Raw genomic sequence first — 22,246 nt, forward strand, 5'->3', positions numbered from 1 at the left:
ATGTGAAATCAGAAGAAATAATAAGTCCCCAATAATGTTGGTAGTGTTTTTTAAAAGGTGGTTCAAAAGTAGTAGCTTGCTCCACAGAGGACAGCAGCGGTCATTTTCCTTTAACTTTGTAAAGTTCCACACTCACTTTATTTACCAAATAAACCAGCCATACCAGAGTCGATAAACAACTCACCAGTAAGTGCTGATGCCATAAAATAATTTTATGGACATACTTCCACACAACAACCTTATACCTGCTTATAACCCTCCTCCCGTCCCAGACTTTCTTCTGTATTTCTATGCCTATTCATTCTATTCCAGCTGTAAGCTGTCCTTACGTCTTCTTTCCGCCAGAGTGGCTCTGTCAGATTTCTAGGTGTGGTTCTTCCCTTCCCTCATACCCGCTCACAGCACCCTCAGTGTTGTTCCAGGCTGGTACATGTCATCAGTAATCCCCTCCAGCTGGAACAAGCATCTGTGGGCATGAAACACGGCCGGCAGACGGCAACTCTGCCCGGGACATGAAACCCGTTCCCCCTTGTTGATGCACCACAAAACAGGGCTCCGCCACACCAGAGTGCGCCATCACCCCGCAGTCTGCAGCAAAGTGGGCTTGAATTCAAACAAAATACCCCGTGGCCACCCAGACGTTGCCATGCGACTCACCATGGCGACCAACATACAGTTGTGATGGCAGGAAAATACAACCACTGTTTGGTTTCTCGGGTGGGGATGTGATTTGACACACACTTAGAGTCAGTCACACACAAACAGACTTCTTAACTGAGAGAGTTTATACTTTTTTAACCTGTCTGGCTAGATCAGATACATATGAGTTTTTTTGTTGCCATGGTTACACCAGTGCAGCCTATGACAAAATCAACATTGCAGACAAGCAGGATTTCTCTATGACCGTGGCTGGCAGGAGCAGCTGCAATTAATATAGATTGATAAGTCTCATTGTTTTCACTTTTCCAGAATGTGAAAAAAAATCCCTGCAGTTTTTGGGTAAAGAGTAAATATTTTTGCTTGCTAGGCAACGGGGCTGAAGCACAGGCACTAGTGCACATTCAGGATGGCTTCCCTCTTCCACTGGTCCCTGCCTGCCTCCCCTCTGCTCTTTCCACCCACACAAAAGTCTCCTCTAATGTCCTCTGCCCCTTTGGCTTGTTTTTTTTTTTAGCCATGGAGTTTTCCAGGACGATTCCCACTTATTAAGCACAAAAGGAGAGGCTATTATTAATTTGCATCCCAGTTTATGAATACTTCTCCCTCCAGTCTGGTGGAAGTGGAAAAATGTTGTCAGTCCATATCAGCGTAGTAGTACAAGAACAACATCCTGCCGTCTATTTTTGATTACTACTGGCTTGTGTAAAAGAAAATGACAGTTTCCTGTGCAGCGAGAGGTGCTTTATTTCTGGTGCTTTGTTTTTTTAGAGTTGAATGACAATATTTTTTTCCAGCAGAACTTTACTCTACTTTGTTGCCAGAAATGTAATAGATGAGTTTGTCAGCACTAGAGGGAAGATGCTGTTGAGGAAGAAACAAAAGGGATTAATTCCTTTTTTTCAGTGACCTAAAACATTAAAATGCTTCAGAAGAGTAAAGCAGATGTAAGCACACAGTTTTCTAAGCCATGCAGATTTCTAGTATTTTATATTATTAACAGGCATTTGTATATATTTGTTTGATTTAAGCAACTTGGAACAGGCGTTTTATAAGCATATGTGATTGACCTCAGTTGTGATTTCTGCATGATGCTTGTGTTAAAGCTAATCCCAGTTGTGGGTAGAGTACTGAAAATACAGTTACTCCCATAAAATAAGTACAAGTTAATTTGTGTTTTAATATTGTTTAGTTTGTGCAGGCCAGAGATCCTCACAAGTCATTTTATGCTGCAAGTCCAAGCCAAGTCTCAAGTCTCTTTTTGAATAATAAGTCTTACCACCTGCTATGCATCAAGTTGGAAATTGTCACTGACCATGCAACTTGTTATTTCTAAGGAATGCACTTTGCATTGCATGTTGATTATATCTAATTTAACTATTTCTGTTTAATACAATTATTTAACTTGTTTAATCTACATTAAGGTATTGAAAACTTTATTTTATCATACTTTTGAGCTGCCTTGCCTAATATTGTTGCCTGAATCTGCTGTTATCTTGAAATGGACGTGTAGCCAACTAAACCACTTGGGCGCTGCATATGATTTGCCTTTTCCAATAACTTAGGTACAAAATATACAATATGATTTATTCATAAAGCATCTATGAACATAATCTTTACAACATAAATAAGACAAATAAAAAATAAACCTACTTTTTTGTCCTTTGTGTTACTTGTGACGTGTTACAAGCTACAACCCTGGCTAATCCCCCTCCAACTGCCCTAAATTGTTGACTCTCAAACAGCTGAAGGAATCCTGCACTACTTACAGTAGTAAAACACCAAATCCTCTACTGTTTAGCCAGCGACAAAGTGTTGAGAGTAGGTCACAGTCACGCACGCACACATATAAACAATTACCCATACGGAAGTGGAGATGAATAAGAAACATTTGTGATGGTTGGAGCAGTATAAATCCCAACAGTCGTTTGTTTACATTGTTTCTCCCAAACACACAAAAATTAGTATTTATTATCCTTAAAACGATAGAAAAAGCACATCATTGACCTTTAAGCTGTCTCACTGCTACATTTCTATTTATGTTTCCATCATTTAGGGTTTAGATCCTCATCATGTCATCTTTTCTTAGTCAGATATTTTATATAGATGTATTTGACTCTACAACTTTACAGGTTGTGTTGTTTTGGCCCTTAAATTTGTACTGCACAGTTTTGTTTTGTTTTTTATTGGCTAGTAACAGCTTGGCGACTAGACACTGACTGCACAGTTCAGCGGTAAAATTTGTGCTCCACTTTCTGTTCTGAACACAACTATATTGTTCATTATTTCCTGTGGCTGCTATGTACAGCTCATCAAGTGAGATTATGCTCTAACAGTGACACGATTGCCTAACGAGGACATGGTCAGTGACCCTAGAAGGTCAGAGCAAATTAGGATCAACATCATCATCGATGTCTTGTAAATATTCTAACCCAAGTGGACTAATCCATTTTTTTCTCTTTCTATTTTAAGATAGTTTTCATCTTTGTGGTCTAATATACTTTAATTATGTTACTATTTTTTCTAAAACCAACATGTCTCAAACTACTCTCTGAAAAAACCCGGTTGGACATGAGATGACAAAATTCAATCATGTTGTTAACATGACATTAACAGAAAATATGCTTTGAATGAAACTAATTGTTGCAAAGACTTCCTTTTGTTGTATTTTCTTGTACGCGTAGGTAGGATGCATGGAATTGAAGAATGCAACACAGCATACAAGCTATCTAAATGAATCTCTTTAGAAAGCGACAGACATGTAGGTTCCACAGTCTTATTGTACCTCTACATGCTCTGTGGCTCTTCTTCACAGCTGTAGCTGCTTATTCTGGGAAACCCAGAAAATCACTTTATTTGGTCAATGTCTGGTCAATGGGTTTGTCCCAGTTTGAGAGTTGCCTCTTCCAGTCCAAAACCGAATGATCTCTGAATGGAGCATGGTATTTTTCACAACTCCTAGTGTACAGGTAGTGTAGGGCAGACCGGTACAAAAAACAAGTATTTTTCACATGATAGATTACTTCAAAATACAAGATGCATTGTTATCACAAGTTCCATGAAAATCCAACCAGCGGTATAAGTTGGATCTTTATGTAATTCTGATCAGTGGCATCTGAAATACTGTCTTGAGCATGCAGACTAGCTGGCTTCCTAACTTTAGCATTTGCCTTCAGATAAGAGGTGTCCCTGTGAAGCAGAATCTCATTGCGTCCTATGTATTAAACCCAACAAAAAGAGAAATCCTTTTGTTTGTTGTTGTTGTTTGTACGTCCAGTGTACAATTGGTGGGGTGACCTCGCAGTCTCAGTTTTGTTCAGAGCATTGAATGTGGGGAACAGTAACCAAGAAAATGTTTTAAAACAAGGTAGGGAATATGAGTTGAAATCAGTATCCATCAAGGATTCACAGGGAAGTGTGGCAACAATCAACTGAAATCAATATCCATTATGGTGCAAACAGCTGCGCTGGAGAAGGCAGTAGCATGTCTTAGGTAACAAGGCTTTCCTTTATTATATAGTTTTCACTCTTGTTGCTCATCAAGACTTGTTCGATCAAAGTCCACCATCTTGAAACACTAGTGGGCATCCAGTCCCATCTCAGATTCAAGATGCTGTCATGTGAATACCACAACAACCACTGAATGCCATTAAATTGTCCTTGCCACAGTAAGGGCTGCAACAAATACTCAAACAGCATTATGACTGCGGTATCTGTTCATTATGTGGATGGTGCTGTCTCGTTAATGTTGTAACAAATGGTTAGGTTTATTCCCATAACCACGTAATAGCACAAATGGTTATACTGTCTCAAGAGTTTCTGTTACGCAAGGAAGAAAATTGTTATATTTTGAAATTGTAAAAACTTAGTGAAAGTTAAAGGAGGACTTCCTGGTGGCATGATTGGCTGGGGTGTATACCCACGATATGCCCACTTATAGTAAAGGACATTTTGCCCCGTGTCAGATCCCTCTTCTTATAGACTAAGGCAGAAATGCTGAGAAATTATTTTTGGAAAAAATGAAATAAATTCTGAAACACACTGACTTCACAACTGTGGCAACACTAGGAAACAGCATGCCGTCACTTGCTATATTTTCTATGAAACGTCAGGAGTGAAACATATTGCTGTTTGTGGTTGAATGACATGAGCACTGGCAAATGTGGCAGCCTATTTGTCATAGATTCCAAGAAAAAACCGCAATGAATGCTAGGTCGGCATTTAGATTTATGAAGTGAGACTAAGAAGTGTTGATTAAAAAACTCCTGTCTCAGATTATGTGTCTTTGACAAAGCTTGACAGTTTGGTTACCCATACTGCCTTGCCAAACAGTACTACCACTTAGATTTAAGTAATGTGTTCATGAAATTATTTGACAGTTTGGTCATGCTTGTTGCCATTCAGAATATCTGTACAGTTACATTTTTGAATGATGATTTAAGTTGTTGACTTTAAGCATTTTAACATCTAGTTTTCCACTTACTGGACATATGTCAAGTCTAGTTCATTAAGTATTTCATTGGCAGATGCACTTACTGGGGAATACTGAACTCAGCAGACTGACAGTTGCTGTGTTGTAATGGAAATGGAAAGCTATTGATTGTCAAATGATTGTGGTATCTTGCATGCTGTTATAGGCCAGAAGGGAGAGTGGGCAGAAACTGACAAAGGGGAATATGAGTGTGTGTGCGTGTGTGTTAGAGACAGAGAGAGAGACTGCTAAAACTCTTCCGTAAGGCACCCATGCACAAGGGCACACCCCTCACTGCAGTATTATAAATCAGATAAAAAAATCTTTACTCGTCTGATGCAGTTGATAAGAGTAGGTCTGTATTGAACTCTAGTATTACTGTATGAGGGCTGCAGCTAATGTTTTTTTCACGACTGGTTATTTTTTCCCCATCCAGTCTATAAAATGACAACCTATTTTAAAAAGTTCTCTGACCAACTGATATGATACAAAACAGAACAAAATGACAATTCCTTAAATCCAAGAAGATGGAAACAATGAATGATGGCCATTTTTGCTTGATCAATGAATTCAACAATGCATCAAATACCAAAATTGTTGTCAATTTTTTTATTTTTTTGCTTGTTGATTGACCAATGGACTTATTAGCTACTGTAATTGTGTAGTCATTTATTCTAAGTATTGTCAAAGCTAGTGGTTAATTGATTCGTGATGTTGTGATGAAGCTAGGTTTCTGATTTTAAGGTGCTGATTTTGATTATATGTTGGTCTGAAGTGTATTTTTTTTTTTTTATCTGAATCAGACTTAGAATCACATTGCTGTACTTCCATGAAAGGTGAAATGAAGTTATGAGTATGCACTCTATATTCAAGTTCAAAATTAGATTAGTCTCAGAGCTAATGATTGACAGTTCTATGGCAGCATGCTCTACAGTATGATCTATGCTGGCGCTATGTTCCAGCCAGTGATTACTGTGTGTTGTAATGTGTTGCTTCAGGGTGTGGTTGCTTGGGAAGGCTCTGGGCTCTGTTTCACACTACTCCATCACCATCTACATCACATACACACAAATACACAGTAATACAAACATTGTGTGTGTTTATGAGCTCAGCAGATATTAAGCTTGTATCATTTGAGCCACATACTTATGTTGTGTTTTTTCCTTTTTTCTGACTTGTTAAGGAGTGGCTGCAGTTCATTACAGTGATGAAACACTGGGTTCACAGCCAGGGGTGTAAATGCCTGCACACATGTACTGATGGGAAAATATGAAAGTCAGTCTGTTTTAGCCGGGTAAGGACTTGAGTCCTGCTATTTTATAGAGTGTGATATTACTAAGTATTTGAAGTAAGTGTCTTCTTTACCTATACAGAAGATAGATAATGTTCATGATGAAGTGTAACTAATAGTTATTTTTATCATCGATTAACTGATCTGTCATTTAATGTATAACATTGCATTCTTGTCCCCAGAACAGCCAAAACATTCAACCTAAAATGCCAAACAGAGAATTGCAGCAAATCTTTCCATTGAGAAGCTGGTATCAGAGATGCTTACAAGTCCAAGATAAGTCTCAAGTCTTTGGTCACAAGTCCAAGTCAATCTGTCTAACATCATCTTCTATATACCACCCGGCCTTTTTAGAACACGGCATAGCTATGTATATCTAAGGAATACAAAGCATGTACAGTATTATCTATTAACATACAGCATCAGCAGGTTGGTTTATGATCACATTAAAGAGGCTACATGCAATATAAAGATAATAGAGAATGAAAGCTTTCCTTTAAAGTTAATAACTGTATTTTGCCTCGGAACATATACATACTACAGTATCGACCAAGTATCGTTTAAAAAATGGATAGGCCTATAGACTAACGTTACTCAGGGTAACAGGAAAATATTGCTAACATTATGAATGCAATAATAAAGCAAAACATGTATGCTAACATTTCGTTAATATTAATGCACCAAATCTTTTTGGATAGTGCCAAATCTCGAGTCCGAGTACAGTCTCAAGTCTTCTGAGGATGAGTCTCAAGCTAAGTCTCAAGTCATTTAAATACAACTGGAGTCAAAGTCTCAAACTCAAGTCCCCATCTCTGGCTGGTTTCATCAAAAGGTTAGCATTTGTGCTTAATAATTTACTTAATGATGAATTCATTACCATAATTGATGAATAAAATGTATTTTCGGTCAGATACACTTGGGAAGTGACAATTTATGGTTACAATTAGTGAGAAAAAAGGCTCTGCCCTGAAGAATCTGAGCACACAGGGATTTGCTGGGAGAATGATCCCCAAAGCTTAGCTTGTAAGGAGGAGTTTGAGGTGGCGGAAGTAGCTGCAGCAGCCACTTATTTTGGCAGAAAACTCAACCGAAAATGCACAAGTCAGTTTAGTATTTTATAAGACAAAAAAAGCAGTAAGTCTTCTCACTTGAGAAGACGAAACCAGCTAATTTTGAGAGTTTTTGCTTGAAAAATTATTTGAACAATGCATCCATTATTCAAATAATACTGTCAGCCTATCTTCGTGTTGCTTGTCAATTAACCACCAGCTTACATGAACAGTTTGCCTACAGATCACCCAACCATCAACCCATCTACCGACTAACAACTCCTCTCTATCCTGTTCAACACCCAGTTGTTCACCGAACTAGCTATCTCACAAGTCAGCAAAAGCAGCCGCCCAGTCTCCCCTCCTCTTTCGTCTGTCTCCCTGCAGTCAACCCGTCACCATGACAACGGTCTGCTAGAGTCAGTGTGTGGTGCAGCAGCAGCAGCAGATTTTATGTCTGACTATGTGGCGTCACGGCAACGCCCAGATCAGACCATATTACAAGATGTGAGGTTGAGCGGTTCCTCAGATGCGACAAGGCTTTGTAGGTTTATTTGTGTGTGCATCACATTCAGTGATAAGGATTGATATTGGCGATTGCATTTGGTCTGTTGGATAAATGGATCATACTGAGAAAATAACATCCACACTGTCAGTATTGTTGCATAACAAAATCTGGATAAACATGGCTAAGATGTTAATCCATGATCAGTCCTTAAAAGCAGCTTCAGTTCTGCTTCCAACAGCAAACTGTCATCCTCCAAAATGTTATCACCATGGCAGGTCATCTTACTGCAGGGAAATACAAGTTACAGTGAAAGCTGCTCTCTCTATCTTTATGAACAACTTTCTAGTTGCTGATTTTGTGAAGCTCGTGTCTGACCAAACTGGCACTCCCATATTTATCCAGTCAGATTTGTACCGGATACCATGATGGTGGTGACAATCATTGCTTTGTGCACCAGTAATCTTATTTTGGCCCCTGTATTACCGGGGTTCGAACCCGGTCGTCCCAACCACTGCACCACCGTGCCGCCCTTATTTGTATTGTATTCAAAATTTAAATATTTGTATATATTTTCTATGTGTATGTGTAGCATGAAAAGGCTACAACTTACGTTTTATTGTAAAACCCTGTCTTGTAAAATGTCAAATAAATTACCTTGATTCCTTGATTAACAAGGATAAATAAAAAATTGAAAATATCATCAGTTGCTTGCGCGGGAGGATTGGGGGGTACAGTGAGTGCTGGGCGGGCAGACCCACAGGGTAGTCCATAGCCAAACTGCATGTGGTGTGTTTGCATGGGACAAGACTGACAAACATGACCCGTCTCTTCCTTGGCACGAATGAATGAAACATTGTTCATCTCCTCTGGGTGGAAAAAGGACATCATTTAACAACGGGGAAATAGAAAAACATTGTCCAGCAGAAGTGATCCTCCAATTAAGCTTTACTTCACAGTGTTTAAAGCCAAGCTACATCTTTGTCAGAAGAAATTTGTTTTGAATTATAACATTGCTATTTTACTCTCTTACCATCCCTTTCTCTACAGAGTGACCGGCTTCTGATCAAAGGCGGGAGGATTGTGAATGATGACCAGTCCTTCCATGCCGATATCTACATGGAGGATGGCGTTATTAAGTAAGTCCTCCGCTGTCCTACTTTCTGCTCTGCTTTTATTCACTCCCATTTGCTTTCATCCCTCTACTCCTACTCAGGCTCATCATACTTTTGCTGTATTTAAGTGGAGTTGTTTGTTATCTCATCAGTTCCCATTAAAATATTTTTGAGAGAAATACAATTCTTATTCTTCTATGTGCAAAAGGTTAAGTATCTTGATCATTCCATCAGATGGGTTGGCCAGGTGAATTAGTGTAAATGTTAAAGGGAAATTCCGCTTCTTTATTATCATCATCATAACACTATCGTCACATTAAACTCCCAACCATTGTTGTAGAGACGTGGGTCATCTGCATGAATGACATCAATCGGGGCAAGAAGCACAAGCCCACAGGTTTCCAAAAACTTCACTGTAACAAGGATAATCTTCTTCTGCCTGACCAAAAGCAAATGCAAAAAGTAGTCCCCTGGAAATCTGTAGTGTATATACTACATGTTTCATGTTATAATAGAGGTGGCACTGGTTAGTAAAATGCTGTCATAACTAATAGTCGCAATGTTCCTTTATGAGTAGATTCATTATTAATGTGTTTGATAAGGATTAGAATTTAATTTGTATAAGAAGAGGAGGTGATGGAGATGTTTTGACCTTGAGACAAGTGACACTAGTAGGTACAATTGGTTGCATCACCCTCAGAGAAACAGGGAAACTTTAAGGCATGTGCAAAAATTACTATTACTGTCTAAATGACCCCAAACTAAACATAGCAGTCTAGTGGACTCTGCCTCCAGAATGTGTGATAGTCCCTGTTTCTAGGGTTTATGTTGGTGGTGGTTGGGTCAAAGACAAAGTAGGGTGAAAACAGACAGTTTTAGTCCTTAGTCCTTATTTCGTGAGCTAGCATGAGCATGTCTCTGCCCTACCAGACAAGGCGAGGAAAGTTAGGTTGAATTCCCCTTAGTAGTGTCTCCCTGAATCAGTCTGTCCTCTCTGTCACTCTCTTTCCCCCTGTTCTGTTTCCACTTGATTTTCCAGTTATAGGCCCTTTGTCCCCCCTGGCCCTTAGTGAGGCAGCTCAGAGAGAGGCACCCATAGAAAGCCTGGTGTTGCATAATAAACACACAGATGCCTGCTGGACCATTGGGCTGCTGGCAAACTCACAGAGACACTGGTTTCTGCCCGCCAGTCTGTCTGTCTGGTCTCCTCTATGAAGTCTGAACAACAGGGGTGAAATGTTGATGTGTTGACATGGTGACAATGTGTTGCTTCAAGCATGGCTTTCTTTTTTGTGGGGGGTCAATTTAATCAGTCAGTGTTTTTATATGATTTTTTCATCCTACCAATATCAAGTTGTGACACCTTTACATATTTAGGGTCGACGGAGAAATCAGCCACCTCCGGCACATCAGTGTTCAGGAACTTCTCATTGGAATCACTTGTTATATTAATTTTCTTGAAACAATATCAGTGTAATTTGAATGCAGTGACATTGATCCCTGAATCAGATTCAATTCATTGTCATCGCGTAGCACAAGTCTGTACTAACATCAGTTGTTGTGGCAACATCTGATCACACAATAATAACTGCATCAACTGCCCTCGACAGGCAGATCGGCGATAACTGATCGTGCCTGGTGGGGTGAAGACCATCGAGGCCAACGGAAAGATGGTGATCCCTGGTGGCATTGACATCCACACCCACTTCCAGATGCCGTACCGTGGAACCACAACCGTAGACGACTTCGCACAGGGATCAAAGGCTGCTCTTGCTGGGGGCACGACCATGATCGGTAAGGACTGTAGGAAAGGTCGTCCACACTGTAAAGTTTCGTTTCAGACAGAGACCAAAGCTAAAAAGAGGGGGAAAAGGAGGGCCGACACCCCACCATAGGAAAAGAGAAGGGATGGGCTGTTTTTGGGCAGCTCTCCAAAAAAAAGCACCATACAAAAGACCATACATAGAGTGTGAGGGGGTTGGGTTGAGAAAGGGGGCATGGAGCGAAACACTCTTCCCATGGAAATACAACACGAGTGTCTCGTCTTTGCATGTTATGGGTTTATTTGTCTGCTTCTGCTGACAGACCAGATGCTATCGCAGCCAACAGCTGGTAGATACCACAGTCTCATTAATACCATTAACTTCTTTTGAGGTGGCTGCTTGTCTGCCACGGTGGCTCGATGTTTAAACGGATACATTCACTAACAGACGTGCTACTGTAGTAATCTCTATTCATGGGCTCCATTCATAGAGGGATTATATTCTAGTGGGTGAGAGAGAAAGTGAAAACATGTACTGTAGTTAGTATCTGCCTGTGTGTATGGCATACTGTATATGTCTGTCTCAACTAGCAGATGATGTTGTGCCTGCGCGATGATGAACAAAAGAGTAGTTCAGATGGCCAACATATAAACAGTGATTTATTTTTTTTGTGAATGCCGTTTCCAGCTCTATCCTATTAACATGCAAAGACCAGATAAGCAGATTGGGTCATCTTTAATGAGATAAAGAAGCCTGTCAGGTGGTGAGCCAGCAGGGGATCTTATTGTATTACAGCTGAATGAGATGGAGCGGGATATTTTGTGCACAGTGATACTGCTGTGTACAATGAGGATTTACTGTCCATGAATTATTTAAGTGAAAACAGACACAAAAGATATTCACAAAAGGAATATTCACCTTGCAGGCACAAAGGCAAACATGTACTATCTATCTATGTATTTTGTCATGTTTGTATTTTAATGTGCTTGAGAATACTTATTTTCTTAGTGAATATTTTTTTAAGTTTACGTGAAGAATTGCTTTGTGTCAGCTAATGGAGACCAGAGTTTATTGCGCATCTAAGTTCTATATCACATATATTGCTATATATTAATTATATATTGAAATAAATGTTTCAGCAGGGAGGTGTGCCTTTATGGGACTATTTGAACTGAAATTGTTGCCAAATCTTACTGGCAATATTATGTTTATACACTTTATTAAGTGTATACAAGACACTTAATGTTGTAACACAAGAACTCCCATATGTTATGTGCCATTGCAGTCACCAAAAGCACCTTACTGCATACTGAACTACTTTTAGAATGGGATGATCCCATCAGTAAAAATCCACTGCCTGTGTGTGCCTCTAACCTAAAAGATTGATCATGGTGGTTACATAAAAAATATCCGCATTTGAAGTGGCCCCTAAATGAATCAAGGACACCCACATCCAGACAAAGATGTTCAAAATGTAATGTGACATCTGACAAGGTTGATCCCCACTGGCTGAGCACTGTAGGAACTCAGACAGACAGCTGATTATGCAAGATAGACTATACAGGGAGAAAGCAGAAACACCAACAGACAAATCCTGACATCACCCTGTCATCATCTCTCTATGTATGACTGTCCCACCCCACTCACTCCTTTGTCCATCTATCCATTTGATTTAACTTACCAATCTTTCCCCTCCCCTCTCCTCCTTTCCTCGTCCTCTCATTCCTTCATTCGTCTGTCCTCTCCTCCCCTCTACCATCCATCTCCACCAGTGGACCATGTGATCCCAGAGCCCGGTAGTAGCCTGATGGAGGCCTATGACCAGTGGAGGCAGTGGGCCGATGAAAAGGCCTGCTGCGACTACTCCTTCCACGTAGATATCACCCACTGGAACGACAGCATAAAGCAGGAGGTGGATAACCTCATCAAGGAGAAAGGTAGGCTGTAATGGCTCAACATAACATCTACCTACGGAAGTGATTGTGGGTAGTTTTCAAAGTTGCCACTTCTAATTGGAGAATGCATGAAAATAAATCTGGGAAGCTAAATACAACAAAATGCTTCCCTTTTTTTTATTGTTGTTCAGAAGTTGCTACTGTAGTTTCAGCAGTTAAAAATAAGTATTTTTTCAGAATTACAGATGATGATAACCTCTAGCAGTAAAAAAAATCACTACTAATTTGAATATAGTTTAACTATTGCAAAATGTAACTAAATGATATGTTTTAGAGAGAGACAAATACAAACTGTGTAACTGATGAATAAAAGACATTTTACAGTATTTTGGCAGGCAAATAAGCAACGCCATTAAAAAATCAGATAACATTACAAGATTGGACTCCTGTCCAACCTTTAAAATGACTGGCCACATTATGCTTATTAGTTCATTTTTATATCCACCTTTGACCTTTTTAGGGGGGTTCAAGTACCATTGTTCACATGCTTTCTTCTTTAAGTGGTTTTCCTTTGTTACAGGTGTGAACTCATTCCAGGTCTACATGGCTTACAAGGATTACTACCAAATGAGCAACAGTGAGGTACAATAACTTTAACTTAGTGCTCACTGTAAAGATCAAGTCCACATTTTTTCAACTCTAAGTTAAAACAATCCAGACAGACATATGTACATCGCAATAGTTTTTGCATACTGTAATTCTTTTTTCTCACTATACTGGCAGTGAAGAAATGGGGGACAAAATCCACACTTCTCCCTTTGTGAAGAAATGCATACGCTAATATGAGACTTCTGCAGACTGACATAGACAAATCAAGTTGGTGACTTCCAAAAGTCCTTTTAGTACAAAATTCCCTTCCACTGTAGCTCAGCAAGACAGCTGTGTCAGTGTAACACTTGATTTAGCTATTTCAGATTACTGAAGCCCCAATATTAACTTTGCAGGAAATGAGGACTGTGGCTTTCGTTCCCCATCACTTACACTGGAATTGCGTTAGGAAGGGATCTTTTCGCGGCTTGTATGAACATGGGGTGGTATTATCTTGGTTTCACCTAGTGTGTAATTTAAATATCATTATCTTATTTAAGCAATCCAATATGAACAATTGCTGTCAATATAATCCATCACTGCTGACTTGCTGAGAAACTGAATAGTCAAAGAGCATGAAAACATGGCAGTGGCTTGGCTCTATGCAGTGACAGTGTCTAAAAAAGTGAGTAAAATATGACATTTTGGTTGGAATATAATATTATACCATAATACTCAACATTCATCATTGACATACCCTATCCGTATGTAACATGCAGCCTGTAAAGTACAGTGTGAGTTTAAACTGCAAGTCCAGACAGTGTGAGGCACAATTGTTCACCTTTCTCATGCAGCCATAGATAATTTGATCGGTCAGAGGAGCGCATGAGGCAACTGAAATAGTCCAGCTAGAAACACTGATGTCATGCAGCTCACTAAGGAACTGTGGCACAGCAACATAACAACAACTGAAGCTCATCCCACATGAGTTTAACCATTTCTGGAGACCACACACAATAATTGCAGTGTGTCGTGGTAGACATCATGTAAATTGTGGGCCTCTTTTAAATTGTGGCTTCAGGGTGACCCCTAGGATAAAAAGGAGTGTCTGATTCTTGTGTAAACAGCCAGGCAGGATTTTAAATATAAGTGCAGTGCCACTGTAATTTCACTGTTTCTGTGTCTTTCTCCTCCAGCTCTATGATGTCTTTACCTTCTTGGCAGAGAGGGGAGGCATCGCTCAGGTCCATGCTGAAAATGGCGAGATCATCGCTGAGGTAAAAACAAAGATAAATAAACTGACAGACACAGCTCTTGAACAGTTTTTCTTTTTCCCATTTCCCCTGCCTCATGTTCTTTACTGCCTCTCTTTAATCACTTGTCTCATGTCCAACTCTGTGATCTGCTTTAGTTTAGTGGGATTTATTTCAGTTTAGTTCAGCTTTCTAGTCGAGCCTTATCGCAGTGCATCTCCACTTCCTACAGACTAAACACACTGTCTCTGCTGTATTGTGGGCAAATGAAAGTGAATGGACCCTAATAGTTGGTGTATTGAGAGGGTTGGTATTAGTCAGAGCTCCAGACCATGCCTGGATTCTGTCACTGTGTGTGTATGTGTGTGCGTAAGTGTGTGTGTTGGATCTGATTTATCTCAAATCCCAGCTCTCCTATCAAGTCTTTAACTAGGACTTTCAATGAGTCAGATTTCCATCAGCTTTAAGACCAAAAATGTCTGAACCCCTAGATTATTATTGTCCTGACTTTACTGCTCCAGAGATATATGGACCTTGTTTAGACCAGTGTGTGATGAATCCTCTTAGTGCAGTTTCAGAGGACATGTTGTAACCAAGTGACAACCACCAAGGATACATACCAAACCGTGTGTCTAAAGCTGCAGTTCCTCTTATGACCACTAGATGCTCGCTTGAGGATAACGATGACTTTAACTAAAGTGTCCTGAAAGTTACGTAAGTTATGTAAATTTAATTACAAAATAAATGTAACTGTAATCCCTCACAGTCACTTGGAAAAAATGTGTAATTAAATTAGTTACTTATGAAAATGTTCACGATTACATTTGGGGTCACATCTGAATATCTTCTGTAAAAAGCTAGGCTAGATGTTACTTTGCATGTTTTTCATGTGCACAATTGCTTCCTTGGCCATTTCCAGCCACAGACGTTTAGTAAAGTTGGATTCTATTGTGATGCTTTTGATTGGTTCTCACTTTTGAATCTGCACGCTACCCTTCTGCCCATTAAAATGCCAATTCAAGCTCTTTTGAAAATGGTTAACAGTTGTAATCGGTAACCTATTACATTTCCAAAGTAACTTTCCCAACGCTATTTGAAACCGCTGTTGCTTACCATAAGGAGAGGTCTCTGTTTGGTCCAGCGAGCCTCTTCGAGTTGATTTTGGGGAGGTGAAATATTCTCCAACACAGCAATGTTGTCCAGAATCGCAAATTAGCTTTTTCTAGTAACACAGCTGGGATCACTCTAATCTGTAGACACATCTAGTCTGTCATCAACAGGTCCCACTCCTAGCAGTGATGTTTTCTTCCTCAGACAGCTATGGGGAGCAGTAACCACAGGAACAGCTCCAGTTTCTTGAGTTACGAGTCCTTTTGGTCTCGTCTGTGTATATCTGATTGATATGGTTGGCCATCAGCATGATATGACTCACGTTCGTCCTCATAATAGTCCACTGGATAACCAGCCATTGCACTTAGTTTTCTTAAATTTCCTTAGAAGACTGCCATGGGGCTATCTCGTTCCCTATAAGAGTAGGTTGCACACTGGTTAAACACATTAAGGTTTCTGCAGTTCTATTATTTATTTCATCCTGCCAACCCAGTAGATCTGTAGTCCTGGTTTTGTTGCTAAATTGTGTAGCCCCAGTCTCTGTGGCTGAGTGTGTAAGCACATGTGGCCATAGCATGCTAACCTGTTAACAAAATCCATGTTACCTGTTGGTCATGGGTCCAGATAGCCAAACAGGAAGTGATTTATAGTAGAGGGAACTCTGACTGTGCCACTTTTGAGTAGGTTACAGAAGGTGTTTTCCATTGTTTCAGGGAATTATCTTTAACCTACAACCTATATTGTATTGTACTGTCGTTTGTTTTGTCTTTTTCTTTTTTTTGTATGTCGTTTTTTTTTTCCATAACCTTACCAAAACCAGTTGGAACTGATTTTTGGTGGTATGTACAACATAAAAGCGCAGGCAGAATTTTTGGGAGTCAGTTCTTCATGTATATAAAGACCCTCAACAGCTCGTGGATTCCCACAGTCCTCTGTGTGTGGCCTGACCTAGATGACAAAACCGTCTCAAATCCTTTACAGGCAGAAAGAAACAGAAACAGAATATCATTTTGGAGCGTGACCAAAACCTTACATCATCCTAAGCACTCACACCGCTGAAGACCAAAAAGTAATCCTGCATTTGAACTTAGCAGCCAACAGTATACTTTTTTTTGTTCAACAGGAGCAGGCCCGCATGCTGCAGATGGGTATCACTGGGCCAGAGGGACACGTGTTGAGCAGGCCAGAAGAGGTACACTTATTACATGATTTTAAGCATGTATGAACATTTTAAATAGCTGAATTAGCCAAGTACAGTTTTTTTAAATACATAGTCTTAGTTATAATTTAGATACAGTGTGTTTTCATGCCTTTTTATGTATTTTCCTCCTTCAGTGAATGTTTTGCTGTGTTAGTATGTCCAAGATTTTAGTTATTACTTTATTTAATCAGGACACTGTCTTGGTAAACCCGGGAGCGAGAGAAAAATCACAGCAAATTCGCCTTATAAGAGAAGAAAAAGAATGATAAACAAACAAGCATGGATGTTAAAATTGTAAGACAAATTTTTTCATAGATTTTAGATGGTACGTAGAACACATGAAGTCAGAGGAATGCAATCACCTTATTACACACTTAGTTTATTCAACTATTTATTATAGTTTTTGCTTAATACTTCTGTTTTGACCACCAATAGTGCATTGATTATTGACAAATGTAGATTGACAATGAGGCTACCTCTCATCGACTCTGTATTGTCAATAAAAAGTGCAACATGTGTCAGCATTGTCAAGGTAAGATGATAATGTCGCAAAGTGCTGTCCCATTCCTGTTCACAGTATTTTGAGCCCTTACAGCCTCTTACACTCAATCACTTACCAGGAGATGTCAGAAAAGTCTGTGAGGGATCAGGGTTTAGGGGGGACATTGGGATTGGGCCACGATGACGTTCTTGGACTGGTCGTCACACATTGTTCTTGTTACACACATGTGGTTTCAGACACATTAGAGGCGAGGTGAAAATTCTCAGATTCCCCCAATTATTGTTGCTAATGTTTCTTCAGACAAACAGCAAAACGAAAGCCATGCAACTCAGCAACTTTTCTGCCTTTAGCTTAACTGGGACTTTCCACTCTGCCGTGCAGTGGAGTGAAGTTGTCCCATCAATCTCATAGTGATGTGCAGTTAAGTGGAGTCTTGAAGAATTACAAGCTTGTTAAGATAATTTGATTGAGCAGAGGCCAAGTTGGATTAGTGTTTTATCAATGTCTGGTGTCTTGTTTGGTTTTAATTTATTGGTTATTGGACCCAGGTTGAGCTTACTAGGACTAGAACACAATAATCTGCTAAAGTGTTTGCGTCACCTTGCAAACTACGAACCACACGGTCGTCACATCTGGATTTGTGCTTGGCTTTCTATTGCCAACTTTTTTTACCATTTCATATTGAATGCCATTTGTTGTTCTTGCTGACTTTTACAAGTATAGAAATGGAAATTTTAGGATGCCAGGTGCTGTCCAACCTGAATCAGGTGGCCTCCAATATATGTCCAGAGATGTTTGCTTTTAATGCATATTATGGATTATACTGTGCATATTTCTTCCATATTTGTTAATATTATAAGTCTTCCAATTATGAAAATGGGTAAATGAGCGTGAGATGCTCTTTTCTGACATCATTGTATTTTCTTTTAACTACCCTAACTCAATGTATCTGTATAAACCTCACCAAATTATGATGTTGAAATTACAAGCTTCCACTTGTCATTTTCTCTAAAAAAGCTTAAAAAATACATAATTTGCTGTGGTTAAGATACTTGAAGTTTATTTGAGAACATCCTAATGGGAAAAACATTTCCAAGTCAACCATAATGTCCTGTCCCTTCTGTAGCTGGAGGCGGAGGCAGTGTTTCGTGCCATCACCATCGCCAGCCAAACCAACTGTCCTCTCTATGTGACCCGAGTCATGAGCAAGAGTGCTGCTGACATCATCTCACAGGCCCGGAAAAAAGGTAAAGAGCAGCATGTTGCCTTCACTGCACAATGCAGGATATTTAAAACTACATGTTTATGTCCAAGGCTCATTAAAAACATTAAGTGATTGTCTGAAATTAGATTATCTTAGATTCTATATTGTCCTTTTCAGGAAATTTGTTTAGACCATTTACACATATATAGCCTCACATATAAACAACATGAACATAACTAACAACATATATCAGCACATTTTATACACAAATTGACACCAAACCAAAAATACTTTTTACTTAGCAAGTACTTAGTTGAGGAGTGCTATGGCACAGGGGATAAAACTCCTGCTACAGCGAGCCCGTTTCCAGGCTAGGGATCTGTATCTACGTTCTTATGGTAGCAGAGCGAAGAATGTGTTGGGAGGATGACTGATGTCGTGGACTATTATGTGTGCTTTCCGAAAAAAATGGCTTTCCTATTGAGGTCAGAGAGGTTGGGGGTGGGTAGACAAATATTGAGGAGATAAAGAATGACAGTGTTGTCAGAATACTTGATATATGTGGTAACAAATTAGGGGTTGGTGCAGTTATTGGTGTATAGGGTGAACAGAAAAGGACACAACCTTGTAGGACTGCGGTGTTGGTGATGATGTTGGAGGACGTCACAGAATCCACTCTGACTGTTTATGGTCTGTTGCTGAGGTAGCTGTGTACCCAGTGAATGAGAACTGAGGGAACGTAGAGATGGTGGAGTTATTTTATTTATAGGTTTTATTTTATAGGAAAGAAATTTCTCTCCCACCATGTGAATAACAGTATCCCAAACATTAGATTGCACAATAAGAAACTGGAAAATGGATTTAAAGGAGCACTTATCTTTGCCAGAAAAGCTTAGTTCAGATTGTGTATATTGCTAGAGATTTATCTAATTATTCAGTTTCATCTCTGGGCATTGACCGCCTAATGTTGTGGAGATTGTGATGCTTAAGCACATTGTGTATTAGAGTAGAGTAGTAGTAGAGTAAAGGCTATCTTTGCATCATCATAGTATGACAAATAGTCTTTAATATATATATATAAATTACTATACAATATATTACTCAGTAATGATTATGGTCATTCCATTGTCTAATATTGTTTACAACATTTACATATATTTCTTGTTTAGCTTAAATCTTGGTACTAACATCAGTACAGACAAACAAGAAATTTTCTAAATATTTCTTTGGTTTTTTACTTCTGTGTGATTTCTGAGACATTACTGATTGTCACATATACCGTTTTTGAGAATGGAATGGGAAAAACAAGAGAGGGCTGAAAAGAAGATGTGTGTTTTGATGTCTGTGGTGGAAGGCCACATGAGGTTTGAACAGGCTGACCTCAGAAGGCAGTCGTGCACATTTTAGGTGCCTTAACTGTCACCTTTGTTTGGATCTATTCCCAAACTTTTACATTTAAACCAGGACAGACATTAAACAGTAGGTCTGAGAGCAAAGGGCCATGAAGCAAACCTAGAAAAGCTCACAACAACCTCAAAGGACAGTCTTATTCCATTCCATAATACCTGGTCTCCTTTCCTGAGCTGATTTGTGTCTGCACCACCTAACTCACTCCGATCTTCCAAACCCTAATATAAGAAAATGACAGAATGATCCACAATATGCTTGCTAAACACTATTTTGACTTATGTCTTAATGTCTTCGTGATTTTGTTGTTGTTTTGTAAATACTTCAGTTAGCCACCTGTGGTAGAGAATAAATTTTACCATGAACAAACACACTCCAATTACCAATGCTTTTAGTGAAATTAATTGCTGACAAATTAATCAGGCCTGATCGATGCAAATTGTGATTTTGAAATCGGCACAAATCGCTAAAACAAATCAATTTTAAACACTGTGCATTTGAACAGTCATACCGCCATTTGTTTCCCAGGGAATGTTGTGTTTGGGGAGCCAATCACGGCCAGCCTGGGGACTGATGGGACGCATTACTGGAGCAAGAATTGGGCCAAGGCTGCTTCTTTTGTAACATCACCTCCTCTCAGCCCTGATCCCACCACTCCAGACTATCTGAACACACTGTTGTCCAGGTACGTATCACAGCACCTCCCTCTGGTTAGGTTGTTGACTTGTTTGTCATCTTGTGCCTGGCTAAGATGTGATCCAAATAATTTTTATTAAGTATTTCACACAATATTATGTCAGGTGATACTACTATAGTGTACATTTTAATGGTGTAGTCACTCCTACAGTATTCTTAAATCCCTATTCAAACCACACACCACCACACGCTGGTTCAGTTTGCATGGGCACAAACTGAAAAGTTTTTGAAAGTTCTATAGACACAGATGAATACCAAGGATCAATTACTAATAAGCTCCATGGTTACTGTGTGTTGTGTTATAATAAAGCATGACTGATTTAACTACAATGCTTTGCTGAAACTTTTGCCTTTACTCTGCAACCCTTCCGTCATCAGAAGGCATTCTCCCTTGGTCTGGCCAAGAAAGGCAAATATGCGCTTCCACACACAGGCACTTAGCCTAATAAACATCACAGAATAGAACTTTTGTTAAAAAATGTATCATCTTGACAGAGTGCAGGAGCTAATATTTGACTTTGGCACTGTTTATGTGTCCTTTTATGACCTGTTCTCTATACATAGGTGTGCAAAGATTACATTTGACTGAAAATAATGAGAAAGCTGCATTTAGTTAGCTAAATTAATGCATGAAACAGAAATTGCATTCTTCATCTAGTAAGTGAGTTAGAGTGTCATATGGAAGCAGTAAAACATCAGTAAAAGTTTGTAGTGGAGGAACAAACTCTGGCGGCGGCACATATTTAAATCACTAACAGTCCTTGTTCTGTTGTGCATCTCCTTCTAAAGTAAATAAACATCTTTCCCTGTGACTGAAGTACTTTACTTAAGTGTGCTGTGCCGGTCTAATAATATCTTATCTTATTTTTGTTTCTTTGTGTGTGTTGTCCCAGTGGAGACCTGAGTGTTACTGGCAGTGCTCACTGCACCTTCAGTGTGTCCCAGAAGGCCATTGGCAAGGATGACTTCACTCAGATCCCAGAGGGTGTCAACGGTGTGGAGGAGAGGATGACCCTCATTTGGGATAAAGCTGTGGTGAGGATTACTAGTGTTTTAATTTTCTTGCTCCATTTTTAAACTTCAGAAGAAGGAAAAGAACAAAAAGCAAACAGATAATGAGGGGTCAAGGTTTATTTTAGACTTTCTAGGAAAAATCATAATATCTAAGCCTCAGCTTTGTCTCTGTTCTGTGATGCTCAGTTTGAGCTGTCAAATCCACATCTCATCTTTGCAGTTTCTACAAAAAATAATAATAATAATAAGGATCCTCTAATAAGATTCGTTGTTGTCTCTCTGCTTTTATCTGGCTTTCCAAATTTTTCCCGACATTGCTCAGACTAAGCTATTATTGTCTCTCCCTCCCTCCTCTCTCCGTCCTCGTTCCAGCTTTATCTCACTGCCCTGTTGTCACTGTCTCTGCCTTGCTTCATCTTTTCCTTTTCTATCTCCACATCTGTCCTTTCCTTCACCCTTGGATACAGCACACTGCCCTCATTTTTCCCCTTCGTTCTCGCTTCTTATCACTGCATCAGTGTACTG

The 22,246-nt window shown here is 39.5% G+C and overlaps 1 protein-coding gene across 1 annotated transcript in view; it reads left to right on the plus strand.

The window, feature by feature from the left end:
* dpysl3 (dihydropyrimidinase like 3) overlaps nucleotides 1-22,246 on the plus strand; it is a 44,759-nt gene that overhangs the window by 11,207 nt on the left and 11,306 nt on the right. The window contains 10 exon segments of the mRNA XM_038709099.1: nucleotides 9,024-9,112; nucleotides 10,699-10,712; nucleotides 10,715-10,882; nucleotides 12,624-12,788; nucleotides 13,327-13,388; nucleotides 14,531-14,611; nucleotides 16,821-16,889; nucleotides 18,527-18,647; nucleotides 20,540-20,696; nucleotides 21,601-21,742. Of these exon segments, the coding sequence (XP_038565027.1) occupies nucleotides 9,024-9,112; nucleotides 10,699-10,712; nucleotides 10,715-10,882; nucleotides 12,624-12,788; nucleotides 13,327-13,388; nucleotides 14,531-14,611; nucleotides 16,821-16,889; nucleotides 18,527-18,647; nucleotides 20,540-20,696; nucleotides 21,601-21,742 (1,068 nt within the window).

This window comes from Micropterus salmoides, unplaced genomic scaffold (genome assembly GCF_014851395.1).
Source record: "Micropterus salmoides isolate LMB-PRFRI ecotype aquatic unplaced genomic scaffold, ASM1485139v1 Ms_hic_scaffold_9, whole genome shotgun sequence".
NCBI lineage: Eukaryota > Metazoa > Chordata > Actinopteri > Centrarchiformes > Centrarchidae > Micropterus > Micropterus salmoides.